This window comes from Hyperolius riggenbachi, chromosome 1 (assembly GCF_040937935.1).
Source record: "Hyperolius riggenbachi isolate aHypRig1 chromosome 1, aHypRig1.pri, whole genome shotgun sequence".
Lineage (NCBI taxonomy): Eukaryota > Metazoa > Chordata > Amphibia > Anura > Hyperoliidae > Hyperolius > Hyperolius riggenbachi.
Genome location: NC_090646.1, coordinates 586296363 through 586310588, shown reverse-complemented (window position 1 = coordinate 586310588; position 14226 = coordinate 586296363). Strand labels below are relative to the sequence as shown.

The 14226-nt window shown below is 43.5% G+C and overlaps 1 protein-coding gene across 1 annotated transcript in view; it reads left to right on the top strand.

Moving 5' to 3' along the window:
- Positions 1-666: 666 nt before the first annotated feature.
- Positions 667-14226, top strand: part of FAM169A (family with sequence similarity 169 member A) — a 112363-nt gene continuing 98803 nt past the window's right edge. Inside the window, exon 1 of the mRNA XM_068248562.1 lies at positions 667-1222. Within this exon, the coding sequence (XP_068104663.1) occupies positions 1153-1222 (70 nt within the window). The 5' untranslated portion in view covers positions 667-1152. The remainder of the gene's footprint in view (positions 1223-14226) is intronic.

Genomic DNA, 14226 nt, shown 5'->3' with positions numbered 1-14226 from the left:
GGCTGACACATTCATCAGGAATGATTCCGCCAGTTGCATGTTCGGGGCCACCTCCCGTAGAAGGAGGTGGCCCCGAATCCTTGCTTCTTGATGTAAGCCACCGCTGAGATATTGTCCATCCTGAATAACACCGATTTTCCTTTTAGCCAGGGGAGAAAGTGCAGCAAAGCCTGGTGGGCAGCTCTGAGCTCTAGAACATAGGTTCTCAACACGTGGTACGCGTACCCCAGGGGGTACTTCTGATAGTTCCAGGGGGTACTCAGGCTTGATAAACTTAACCAAGAATAACAAATGTAGAGTTTTAGAAAATTATAAATCTTATTTTAACAACCCCAAATTAGTATTTTAGCTAGTTAAAAGCAATAGTAAATGCTTGGAAATGGTTTAGAACCAGTTATCATGTACTACGATTAAATATATATTTGTCAAGGGGTACCTGTGATAATGTTTACTATGCTAGGGGGTACTTGGTGAGTACAGGGTTTTAAAAGGGGTACATGCCAATAAAATGTTGAGAAACACTGCTCTAGAACATTTGAAACTATATTCTCTGTTGTAGTCTCCCATGTGCCCTGGGCCATTCTGCTGTTGTATATTGCTCCCCAACCGGTTTGACTGGCATCTGTCGTTATCATTTCCCAAGCAGGGAGTATTAGAGAGTGACAATTGAGAAGATTCTTCCTCTTCATCCACCACCGAAGGGAATGACTTACTTCTACGGAAATATATATCTTCTGTAGGAAAGACTTTTCCGTCCAACTGTGCAAAAAATTCTTTTGAAAAGGGCGTAGATGCCAGTGGGCCCATTTTACCATAGGAATGGTCGAAGACATCAGGGCCAGGATTTGCATACACAACTTGGCTGTTATACATTTTTTCTGAACTATTGTTCCTATGCTGTTCTGTATCTTTTGCAACTTCTCTTGAGGAAGGGATATCGTGCTTTCCCGAGTATCGAACAGAGCTCCGAGAAATATCATCATCTGAGTGGGAATCAGTTGACTTTTTGTATAGTTTATGATCCATCCGAAAGCCTCCAATGTGTCTATTACTTTCTTCTGATTCTGTAATAGAGTTTTTGCTGAAGATGCCAAAATCAGGATGTCGTCCAGATAATGCATTATTCGCACTCCTTGGCTTCGAATATAGGCGATGACAGCGAGTAACACCTTTGTGAAGGTCCTTGGAGAGGTAGATGGACCAAAAGGCAAACAGACAAACTGTAAGTGCAAATTTCCTATTGCGAAGCGTAGAAATCTTTGAAATTCTGGGTGGATGGGAATATGATAGTAAGCGTCCCTTAGGTCCACTGAGCACATCCAGTCTCCTGGTTGGACTGCTAATGCGATGGAGTGAAGACTTTCCATCTTGAATTTTGGCAGGAAAATGAATTTGTTTAAACTTTTTAAGTCTAAAACTGGTCTGAGGCCCCCCGTCTTTTTCTTTATCAGAAACATAGGAGAGTAGAATCCTCTTCCTTTTTCTGCCTGGGGAACTTGAATTACTGCTTTTTGTTTTTGTAGTTTTGAGACATAGTCTTTCATGGTTAATAATTTCCTCTTGTCTTTCGGAATTGTAGTCCTCACAAACTTGTCTTGAGGTGGCGTATTTTTGAACAACCACTGATGGCCGATTGAAATTTTTGAAATAATTCATTTGTTTGAGATTGGTCCCTCCCAGACATCTGTGAAGTGGGCCAACCTTGCTCCTACCGGCATTGTCTGGACGGGCCATTTTTCAAAAGGACTTCGTATTTTCTGACAGACTAGTGGTAGCTCTGTTTCTAGTCACTTTCCCAAAAGAGGATTGGTTACTTTTCCATGATCTTTTATACTCTCTTCCCGGTCTGTAAGACTTGGCTTCGCTAAATTTAGACTGGGTTTGTTTCTTAAACGGAATGAACCTTTGTCTCCTATAACGACGATCTTGCGGCAAAAACCCAGATTTGCCACCAGTAACCCTGGCTATCGCATTGTCCATTTTCTCCCCGAACAGTCTTTTACCATCGTATGGAATTCTTGTCCAATTTTGCTTGGAGTTAGGGTCTGCTGCCCAGGGTTTTAGCCACAAGGATCTTTTTGACATTATTGAATAAAGCATTGACCTACTTGCTGACCTGACCACATCCACACTTGCCGTACCCACGAAATCTGACGTGATCTTCAGGTCTTCCAACATAGAAATAATAGATTCCCTACTGCGCCCGTTACGAGCTGCTCTCTGAATATCCGAGACCCAAACTCTCATCGCTTTCGCTACTGATGTTAACGTTACTCCCGCTCTGGAAGCTTCACCTGCTGATAGATTTGATCTTCACAAATCTGTATCAATTTGCCTGTCCATAACATCTTTAAATACGGCCGCATCTTCCATTGGAAGGGTTACGTTTCTGACTACCCTCATTAACAAGGCGTCTACTTCTGGATTGTTTTGGAATAAATACAACTCCTCTTCCTCCATCGGATACAGTTTCTGGAAACGATTTTTGAAAGATGGCTTCTTTACAGTTTTTTCCCACTCTTGTAAGATAAGCTCCTTTATTTCTTCCATTAGTGGAAAAGCTACCGTTTTCTTGTTTAGATGCTTATAGTATCTTCTTTTTTTCTCTTTCGAGGATTGTTCCTCCTCCCATTCAATAGCCTCTTTTACCTGTGTAATAAACGATGGAATGAGTTTGAAATCGAAACCTTCAGATTCATCCTCTGACCCTTTCGTATCTGAGAATGAATCTATTGACTCTGGAGACGCAGGTGTGGATGTACTCGGACCCGGTGAACGTGTTCTTAGAGATAATTCTGACACTGTATCTTTTACAACTTGTTTTATAAGGGAGGAAACCTCTTTATCCTCTCTTGCTATGTTCAAGTGGCATAATTCGCATACTTTCTTATTAGGAAGGGGTGTTCTCCCGCATATCCAACAATCTTTAATTATCTCCTTAGGTCGTAGTCCCTGAGCAGAGAAACTGATTGTTCACTGGAAGAGGACCTTTGAGCCTTCTGTTCCCTATCCACAGCGTTGCTTGGACCTGGCAAACAAGATTCTAATCGTTGTCTATCCTTGGATTTAGATCTGGAACGAGAATTTTCCGCTTGTTTTTCTGGCTTAGAGTGAGCCTCTTTGCTAGGTAGAGCAACTTCCTTAATAGTGGATGACTCTTTTGCTTGCAAGTGTCTATCTTCCACATCTTTATCAGACCTGTGAAGAAGGAGTACCTCTTTAAGTATCACTCCTCTTCCACTCTTTTATATCAAATATACTCACCGTCTTACCTATTTGATTTTGTTTTTGACTTTTCATGTGAATGCTCTCTCCTCTTCCCCATAACTGCAGCTGAAATAACAATTTAGTACCATATTAACATCAGTGAAACTCATGAGTAAATACTGTCTAAAACCATCAATGCACAGAGAGATTGCCAACAGCTGTTATAGCCTACCGCTTTAGAATGCCAATGCCAACACTAGAGAATCCCACGATCTCCTCACCAGCAGACTCCGCGCGCGCAGGAATCATAGAGAGGATATGAGCGGAGAGGCAGCCGGAATTTAACTTCGTCACCTCTGTGACGTCACATCCTGTCCATTCCCTGACAGAAGATGGCCGCTCGGGAACTTCCGCCCCACTTTGTACCGTAGCGCCGCCACTGCGCACACGTAGTGAGCAATGTTGCTATTTTTGCAGATGATACAAAATTGTGCAGAATCATCAACTCTCAGGAAGATAGTGTCATATTGCAACAGGATCTGGATAGGATGGCTATATGGGCACATACATGGCAGATGAAATTCAATGTTGACAAATGTAAAGTCATGCATTTTGGTCGTACCAATGGTCTAGCACCATACAAAATAAATGGGATACAGTTGGGAACATCAAACTTGGAGAAGGACTTAGGAGTACTCATCGACAACAAGTTAAATAATCATACTCAATGCCAAGCCGCTGCAGCTAAAGCGAACAAAATTTTGGGATGCATTAAAAGGGAAATAAAAACTCGAGATGCTAGCATAATATTGCCCCTGTTTAACTCTCTAGTAAGGCCACATCTGGAATATGGAATTCAGTTCTGGGCACCACATTACAAAAAAGATATTGCAGTTTTAGAGCAGGTGCAGAGACGAGCTACAAAATTGATACGTGGGATGGAAGGTCTCGCTTACCAAGAAAGGTTAGATAAACTGGGTTTATTTAGTCTAGAGAAAAGACGCCTTAGAGGAGATCTAATTAACATGTATAAATACATCAGAGGGCAATATAATAGTTTAGCGGATGAGCTTTTTGTCCCTAGGCCTTCTCAAAGGACTAGAGGACATGAGCTGCGCATGGAGGAAAAACGTTTTAGTCATTTATTTAGGAAAGGGTTCTTTACAGTAAGAGTGATTAAGATGTGGAATGCATTGCCACAGGAAGTCGTTATGGCAAACTCTATACCTGCATTTAAAGGGGGCTTAGATGCTTTCCTTGCGTTGAAAGACATCCATGGCTACAATTACTAGGTTATGCCTAATGATGTTGATCCAGGGATGTTATCTGATTGCCATCTGGAGTCAGGAAGGAATTTTTCCCTTTTGGGGCTAATTGGACCATGCCTTGTGGGGGTTTTTTCACCTTCCTCTGGATCAACAGGGGTATGTGGGGGACGGCCTGGAGTTGTACTTTGTACTGGTTGAACTCGATGGACGTATGTCTTTTTTCAACCAAAATAACTATGTAACTATGTAACTATGTACAGTGACGCCATCAGCTCTCATTCCGGAAATGGAGCGGAACTATTGCTCCAAACATCTCCACCTAACAAATGCTGAAAAAAGAAACAAATACAAAGACCATGAAGCGACGCAGACCACCGCTTGCTCTGTCATTACGCAGGTAAGAGACTGAAAGACAATAGACCTATCTATACTGCCAAAATATCACCTCACGCATGAACTTACACATAATACCAGCTAAGCTGCACAGGGGGCCACCATACCAACGTATGTAGCGTGGCACACAGGACCATCCCACACAAAGGGGGTATATATATATATTTTTTTTTAACCCGGAGAGAAGCCAGAGGGGTTCTGTGCCCTATCGGAGAATTTATCAGCCTAAGACACAGACTTCAGTAGGAGAGTGTGAACCTACTGGTTACCGCCGATGCTGAAATGCTGTAGCTGATCTGAAAAAAGGAATGAATTCAAAATTTTGCAATTCTGCAAGAAAGTCGGAAAATACTTCTTGCCTCCATTATAACGAGTTAGAGAAGCAAGGTGTGCATATCTTCTTGGTTGTAGGGAAACAAAGCTAGCAGGTGATGTCGTTGCTAGGGGCAAAACAGAATTAGCATTTTTCTTTACAGAAGGTAATTGCTTAGGAGTTCTCAGCATCCGAGGATCAAAAATGGAACGTCTTAAGTTAGTGTGACTACACAAATGATTGGTTGCTATGGGCAACGGAGAGACCGAATTGACATTGGTTACTGAGTGTAGCTCACACTGACTTCCAGAACGATCATTCAAGATCTCATTCCATGTATCAATTACTGTAATCACAAATTCATGCAAAACCATGTCGCTCTTAGCAGTGTAAAATTCATAGAAATATTCTCGATCATTCTCCAATTCATAAACCAAAGCCTCAATTTCCCATTTTTCAAACGGAGGATCCCATTCATTCTTGTCATTCTACTAAACAATTATTCTGGGTATAATTTACAGTTAGACCAGTCTGCAGGAAGCTAGCTGGAGTGGACTTGGCTTGGTTCACTCCTGACAGAGAATTAACTCGATTAACTGGATTACTATGCTATTTCCTATTCTTAAAGGGACACTTAAAGGGGAACTGAAGAGAGAGGTATATGGAGGCTGTCATGTTTATTTCCTTTTAATCAATACCAGTTGCCTGGCAGCCCTGCTGGTCTATTTCTCTGCAGTAGTATCTGATTAAAACCAGAAACAAGCATGCAGCTAATCTTAGACTTATAAGTCTGAACCACTGAAACACCTGATCTGCTGCATGCTTGTTCAGGGGCTATGGCTAATAGTATTAGAGGCAGAGGATCAGCAGGGCTGCCAGGCAACTGGTATTGTCTAAAAGGAAATAAACATGACAGCCTCCATATACCTCTCTCTTCAGTTCCCCTTTAAGTCAAACATAAAAAATGAGTTTTACTCACCTAGGGCTTCCAATAGCCCCCTGCAGCTGTCCGGTGCCCTCGCTGTCTCCCTCCGATCCTCCTGGCCCCGCCAGCAGCCACTTCCTGTTTCGGTGACAGGAGCTGACAGGCTGGAGACGCAAGTGATTCTTCGCGTTCCCAGACTCATTAGCACCCTCTATGCTGCTATATGGTATATGATATATGCTATAGCAGCATAGATGGCACTATTGTGGCCAGGAACGCGAAGAATCACTCGCGTCCCCAGCCTGTCAGCTCCTGTCACCGAAACAGAAAGTGGCTGCCGGCGGGGCCAGGAGGATCGGAGGGAGATGGTGAGGGCACCGGACAGCTGCAGCGGGCTATTGGAAGCCCCAGGTGAGTAAAACTCATTTTTTTTGTTTGACTTAAGTGTCCCTTTAAGAATATCCAGGACTTGTAACAAGTGTTGAACTGCAGAATATGTAAACTTTCCTTGCTGTACAAACAATTTGATTTGTTCACTACTCTGTAATATTTCCTCATAAGAATATTCAGACAATTCTTTTAAGCAAAAATCTGTATTCTCCCTGGCTAGCAAGGAAAGTTTATTGGTAGTTTCATAGGTCCACGTGACTCCCCTGAAAGACAATTGCATTTCATTATCTGCTAATGACAGAGTCTGATGCGTAGTTTTATGCAAGGCTTTAGACTTTGCTGCATACGGATTGCTTTTAAATGCTGCTGAAGGATCATTTGATTACCTACCAATCAGGAGTTCATTAAGAGGATATGGCAAAGGAGTTATGCCAAACCAGTAATGAATGACAAAGGCTAGAAATTCTAGAGGTCTTTCTTTCAAGTTGCTGTGATCCAAAACATCATAAGCCCATAAAAACAGGTCCCCTTTAAACAGGATATAAACTAACTGGGACACCCAGGTAGAAACAGATGTAGCTTGGAACTCTGGGCTTGACAAAAATCTAACACATTCATGCAAAAAGTTGTCTGCAGTTTCAGGGCCAAGCTTTTCAAATCTTTTAAAAGACAGGGAGCCATAACGCACGGTGTCAGAGGCCTCCTCCATGCAACTCTGTGTTGGACCCGTCATAATGTAAGTCATAATGTAACGCTGGGGGGTCATACTTTCTGACCAGTCAGCACAACAAGGCTGAGAGCTGGATAATGGAAGAGGCTACACAGGCTGCCCAGAGCAACTGCAGCTCTGGACTTCTGATAGGATGCAATGACAGCGCAGTGTGATGTTGCACTGCTCTTGCGATAGCAAACATTCAGACAGATACAAGACAGTCTGGAGTGAGGTAGTCAATAGCAACCACAGCAATGGCTACCTGCAAGGACAGGACTAGGAGGACAGAGGCTGACAGAATGAATGCTTGCTAATCTAGTCACTGCCTCAGTGATAGCAAGCATTCACAAAGACCAGAGTGAGGTAACCAATAGCAACCACCGCAATGGCTACCTCGCAAAGACAGGACAGAATCGTCAGGCAATAGCAGAATCGAAAGGCAGGCAAACGTAATACATAGACAAATATACAATAGATATGATTTCCTAGCGTATTACAATTTACAGCTATCAATAAAACTACAAAACGACTGACTAACATATATATATATATATATATATATATATATATATATATATATATATATATATATATCGGCGATGAAGCAATATATAACATAAGCAAGGAAGACTGGCTAGGATCAGGAACAATACAGCAAACAAGGCTATGCAATACAAATCTCTATACTATATATTTACCCGTGGGAAATATATAATGTAGCTCCACAGGATAACTGAACTAAGACAAGGAATATATTTTACAATATCAAGGGACCCAGTAACAGCTTAGACAGAGCTGAGACTATGACGGGTCGGGGAGAGGCAGGCTTTTATGCTGGCATCAGCCAATGGATGCAAGCATGCAAATCTCCACACAGCTGAATGGTAATCACTCAATCCTGAGCTGGCTTGGTTACCATTTGCTAGATGAAAGACTATCTGTACCAATGCATGCAGCCCTATGCAACAACATGCATGCAGGAAATCCAGGGCTATCTGGCTGCAGTTCAGCTGCAGCAAGCCATTGGTGGAATAATGACAGCATTCTGAGCAGCCCAGAACTGCAGAGCAATTGCAAATGACAATGTGACTCACTGCAACTGCACAACCGAATGCAGACTGACAACCCGGGACTGTCCATCTGCGGCTCCACTGCAATGGACAGAACACGCCACAGGAGGAATCATAACAGTGCGTGATCAGATATCACTAGATCTAGGATCTCTGACGAGATAATTTGGGACAAAATTTGTTGGGAGACTAAGAAATAATCAAGACGGGACCATATATCGTGTGGGGGAAATAGAAGGATTACATACAATCATTGAATAACAGAGATTTAGCTACAGTTAGGAGACTGGCACACGTTCTCTTAAAGGGATACTTAAGTCAAATAAAAAAATGAGTTTTACTCACCTCGGCCTTCTTGCCGCAATAACAGCATAGAGGGAGCCGCCAGCGGGGACAGGAGGATCGGAGTGATGCTGCGAGGGCACCGGACAGCTGCAAGGGGCTGAGGGAAGCCCCAGGAGAGTAAAACTAATTTTTTTTATTTGACTTAAGTATCACTTTAAGCCCAATCTACACGATACGATTCTTTATACGATTTGATTACGATTCTATTTACGATCCGATTAAATACAACATGTCCGATCAAGATTCGATTCGATTCAATTCGTTTTTATTTTCCTCCAGTAATTTATTATAGCTCTTCCCCTCTTTGGCAAAATCATCTTCGAGTGTCTGGATCCTGTGTTCTGCATGGGTTAATCTTTGTGCATGAGCCTGCAGATTACTGTTTATAGCCTGTATGGACTTATCAATAGTGACTTCTAGTGTGGCTTGCAGCTCTGGGGCCAATTGCCGGGCTACTTCTGTGGCCAGCCTCTTGTAATCTATGGACAGCTTGTCCCCCTCACCCTGATCATGCTGGGATGATGCCTCCTCTGTGTCCCAGTCCGCAGCCTGCTGCTCTGATGCTTCCCACTCCAGGGATGAAGGCGCGGCGGCCATCTTGGAAGTCTTCTGCTCCTCTGTATGGATCTTGCGAGGGGCAGAACGGAGGAGGTAGCAGTCCATCAACAGCGAAAACGGCCTCTGCAGGATCAGGCTGTCCTCTCTGCACTGCGGGGACCAGCGGGGTGCTTTAGCTGACCGTCACCCTACTGGAGGGAACTTACTGTGCGGAGCTCTGTTACTGCCCTGCCACCATCCAGGCGCCAGAACCGGAAGTCTCGTTTGTTGTATTTTTACAATAGCACACATTTATCCTTATTATTAGCTATAATTTTGCCACTAATGCTTTCAGCCCTAGCCCCTGAACAAGCATGCAGCAGTTCAAACGTTTCTGACATTATTTTCTAATTTAGCAAGATTAGCTGTATGCTTGTTTCTGTTGTGATTCAGACACTACTGCAGCCAGATAGATCAGTAGAACTGCCAGGCAACTGGTATTGCTTAAAAGGAAATAAAAGTGGCAGCTTCCATATCACTCTAACTTCAGTTGTCCATAAACCTCCTGGGTGATAATCCCAAACTGAGCTCGGGGTAAGCCGTCACGGAGGATTTCTCAGGCCCTGGTGGGCCGATTTGCATATTTTTTTGTTACAAGCAGATCGCTGCCGCTCGGCGCCGATTCGCCGCTACCTGCCACCTTAGAAGGCCCCCCCGCCGAGACCCTGTGCGCAGCCTGGCCAATCACCGCCAGGCAGCGCTACGGGGTGGATCGGGACTCCCTCCGACGCCATGACGTGGATGACGTCGGTGACGTCATCCCGATCGTCGCCATGGCGATGGGGGAAGCCAAACAGGAAATCCCGTTCTGAACAGGATTTCCTGTTTGTTCTGATCGCCGGAGGCGTATCATGTAGCTAGCGCTAGGCTAGCTACATGATTAAAAAAAAAACATTTTTAAAAGTGCTGCGCCGTCTGCCTGGCGATTTTATTGTATCGCCCAGGAGGTTAAGGGCTGGGACTTCCTAGAAATCTTGTATTGCAATCGAAAGCAATAAACGATTTTTTGAGTTTCATTAACCTAGCACTTTTGGATTCACTGTGATTCCAAAACGCCGCTGAAATCACTCTAGAGCAGGTTCAAACAGGTACTTACTGCTGAATGTGCAATGATTAGTTATTGGTGGGGGGATGATTTTTACATTTTTATCAATGTACAATTTTTATTTTTTTCATGATTTTTAATTGAGCGTTTCATCCCGCTTTAAAGAGGAACTGTAACGTGAAAACGTCCCCTGGGGGGTACTCACCTCGGGTGGGGGAAGCCTCAGGATCCTAATGAGGCTTCCCACGCCGTCCGACGTCCCTCAGGGGTCTCGCTGCAGCCCTCCGTACAGCAGTGACGTCATTATTTACCTTCCCGGCTCCAGCGCAGGCGCTCTGACGGCTGTCGGCTCCGAACTACACGGAAATACCCGATCGCCGTCGGGTCCGCACTACTGCACAGGCGCAAGTCTCCTGACTGAGATCGGGTATTTCCGTCTACTTCGGAGCCGATAGCAGCCACAGCGCCCCCGCTGGAGCCAGCAAAGGTAAATATTGAAGTCACAGTTGGGTCTGTCGCCGGCTGTTCGGAGGGCTGCAGCGATACCCCCGTAGGTCAGAGGACGGCGTAGGAAGCCTCATTAGGATCCCGAGGCTTCCCCCACCCGAGGTAAGTACCCCCAGGGGCGTTTTTTAATGTTACAGAGTCTCTTTAACAATTCTGGGTACTTCAAGACTGCTGGTTTAAGAAACACATTTATATGTGACTGCTGCCATCTAGTGGAACATTTCCAGAATGTCATGTTTTACAGGTTTGTGGGATGCAATGACAAGACGTTTTGAATCAGGATGATTTTTTGTAACAAACTCACTTGGTGCTCGGTTTATGAAGGTTGGAGAGTACCCAAAACAAGAGCAGTGGAGAAGCTCAGGGACGCAGTAAACCTAAATATCTGCAAATATGTGGTAAAAGTTTACAATCCTCGCCTGGGTAATATCAGATTGCAGCAAAAATTGCTAAAAGATTAGTGAAATAGTAGATGCAGTTACTGCAGAAGAAGCATTCACAAAAGTATAATGAAATCTTGTAATAAATTATTGACAAATTGCTTTTATATTTATATATATAAAAATCACACTGCAGGTGCACGATCAATGAAATGCAAATATTTTCAAGTTCATGCAGGATTATGTAAATTTGTAGGCAAATGTATGCAGCTTGAAAATGGACCAATCAATTTAAACCTTGATGGGACTTGATTGTTCCATTTTCAATCTGCACAAATGTTCATGCATATTTACATAATCCTGCATGAACGCAAAAGTATTTGAATCTCATTGATCATCCAATGGAATTTAAGTTTACACACACACACCCTAACACTATTCAGGAGCAGGGCCGGATTTCTGGAAAGGCCCCATAGGCCCGGGCCTTGGGTGGCTGCTACCCAAGGGGGCACCTGAGCATAGAAGAGGAGTGGCTTTTTATGAAGCAGAAGGCTGTATATAGAAAATAGAGGCTGCAAATTGGCGCAAAGCATAGAAGAAGGGAACGTCCGAACATAAAAGAGAAGGGCTGCTTCACCTGGAAGTTACGCATGGAAATGGGGGGTAGCACATTATATGGGGGGGGGGGGGGGGCTGCTCAGTGTACAAGGGGAGCAGTAAGAAAGTTGGCCTAGGTGCAGGAAAAGTATAAATCCATCCTTGTTCAGGAGAGCATTGGTTGAGCTCCTATATTCCACGCTGCTTATCCTTGTTTTGTTTGTTCCATGCTGTATGCTGTTCCACCACCTGTTCTAACCATATGTAGATATTTAATGTATATGGTCCTTTTACATATGAATAGCAACAAGCAACTGACCCTGTCTTATTATTCATATTGATGTAAATTGTGTATATGTGTATATTTGAGGGTCGTCCAGAAAGTAACAGCATGCTTTTATTTCCAATGAATAGCTTGAAATGGTACAAAAAGTAAGCATTGAACTGCCAGAGGTGTAAAGTGGTATTAAACTCTAAAAAAAGAAAAATCTAAAAACAAAACAAAACACTGTATTGTGTTAATTAACCACTTGAGGACCATAGGCTTACACCCCCCTGGTGACCAGGCTATTTTTTACAATTCAGGCCACTGCAGCTTTAAGGGTTCACTGCAGGGCTGTACAACTCAGCACACAAGTGATCCCCCCCCCCTTTTCTGCCCACCAACAGAGCTTTCTGTTGGTGGGCTCTGATCCCTGCCTGCATGTTTGTTTATTTATTTTAATTTATTTGTGTGTTTTTTATACATTTACTTTTTTTTTTTAATTTCCGGCCCTCCCTCCCCCGCCATCAGCCTATGACAGCCGATCGCTCGTGTACCTCCCCAGGGGGGACACAGCTGTCCCCAGTACAGTGCTGCCTTAGATCGCTGCGCTGTACATTGTAAATAAACATCGGTTTCACCGTCTAACAGTCTCCTAGTGGCAATTGCCGCTGGGAGACTGATGACAGAGCGGAACTCTGTCATTCAAGTGGAGATGCACACGCATTGGTGCAATGTCCTGCAAAACCTCGCCGCCCCAGGACTTCACGACAATTAACGTTGAGAGGTCCTGGGGCTGCCGCCTCGTTCACGCCTATTGGCGTGGAGCAGTCAGCAAATGGTTAAAGTAAAATATTCACAATCATTTTTTTGTAATTGTCAAGTGTTAAAAACATTTTATACTGTACATTTTACACTGTTTATTTTTTGCCTTTGCCAAAGAGGCTGTTATCTTAAAGAGGAACTTCAGTGAAAATAATGTACCAGTAATAAAAAAAAGTGCTTCATTTTTACAATAATTATGTATAATGATTTAGTCAGTGTTTGCCCATTGTAAGATCTTTCCTCTCCCTGATTTACATTCTGACATTTATCACATGGTGACATTTTTACTACTGGCAGGTGATGTCAGTGGAAGGAGATGCTGCTGGCTTTTTTGGCAGTTGGAAACAGCTGGAAGTTATTTCCCACAATGCAATGATGTTCACAGACAGGAAACTGCCAGGACCATGGTCCTCACAGTTTCATGTGGGAGGGGTTTCACCACAATATCAGCCATACAGAGCCCCCTGATGACCCGTTTGTGAAAAGGAATAGATTTTTCATGTAAAAGGGGTTATCAGCTACTGATTGGGATGAAGTTCAAATCTTGGTTACGGTTTCTCTTTAAGTGTGCTGCTGATAAGATATAATTACAGTCCTGCATGGTGGAAGGAGATTTCCAGGAGTCAGCAGGCATGGCCTTGCCTTGAATTTTGAAAACATCACCAATATGTTGCTCCTTCCTCTGTGCAGTGACTGTAATTATATCTTATCAGCAGCACAATAAACAGCCTCTTAGGCAAAGGAAAAAAAAAAGAACCAGTGTAAAGTGTACAGTATAAAATGTTATTTACAGGATCAGTTGAAAAGGGCGCCTGAGCTGCCTGTATGAAAAGGGTGCCTCCATAGACATGTAATGGTACTGTGTAGCGACTCAAATGTCTGATTATGTGGCGATCTGCAGAATCACCAATAATGCAGACTCTATACCAGATTATGTGGTGACCTGCAGAATCACCAATAATACTAGTATAGCAGAGGAATACAATAATGTGGTGTTTGGTGCAACAGTAGTACTGATAGACTTGGCTGTACCTCTCCAGAGGAGCTGGAGGGCCCTAACAGTACGGAGCCCCTCACCAGAGACAAGGGCCCTCTGGTGAGAGTAGAGGAGTCAGACTAATCGAGTTGACAACAGAGAGGTAAGTATCAGTACAAAATCGTAAGGCAAGAGAGTAATTGGTAATCAGGCAGAAGGTTCAGCAACAGAGAGGTAAGTATCGGTACAAAATCGTAAGGCAAGAGAGTAGTCGGTAATCAGGTACAAGGTTCAGCAACAGTTAAGGCAGATAGGCAGAAGTACAGAGTCAGAAAGCAGGATCAGAGTCAGAGTTAGCCGAGAATCATACACAGGAAATCAAATACAATATCAGCAATGTCCTACTCTTGGTGT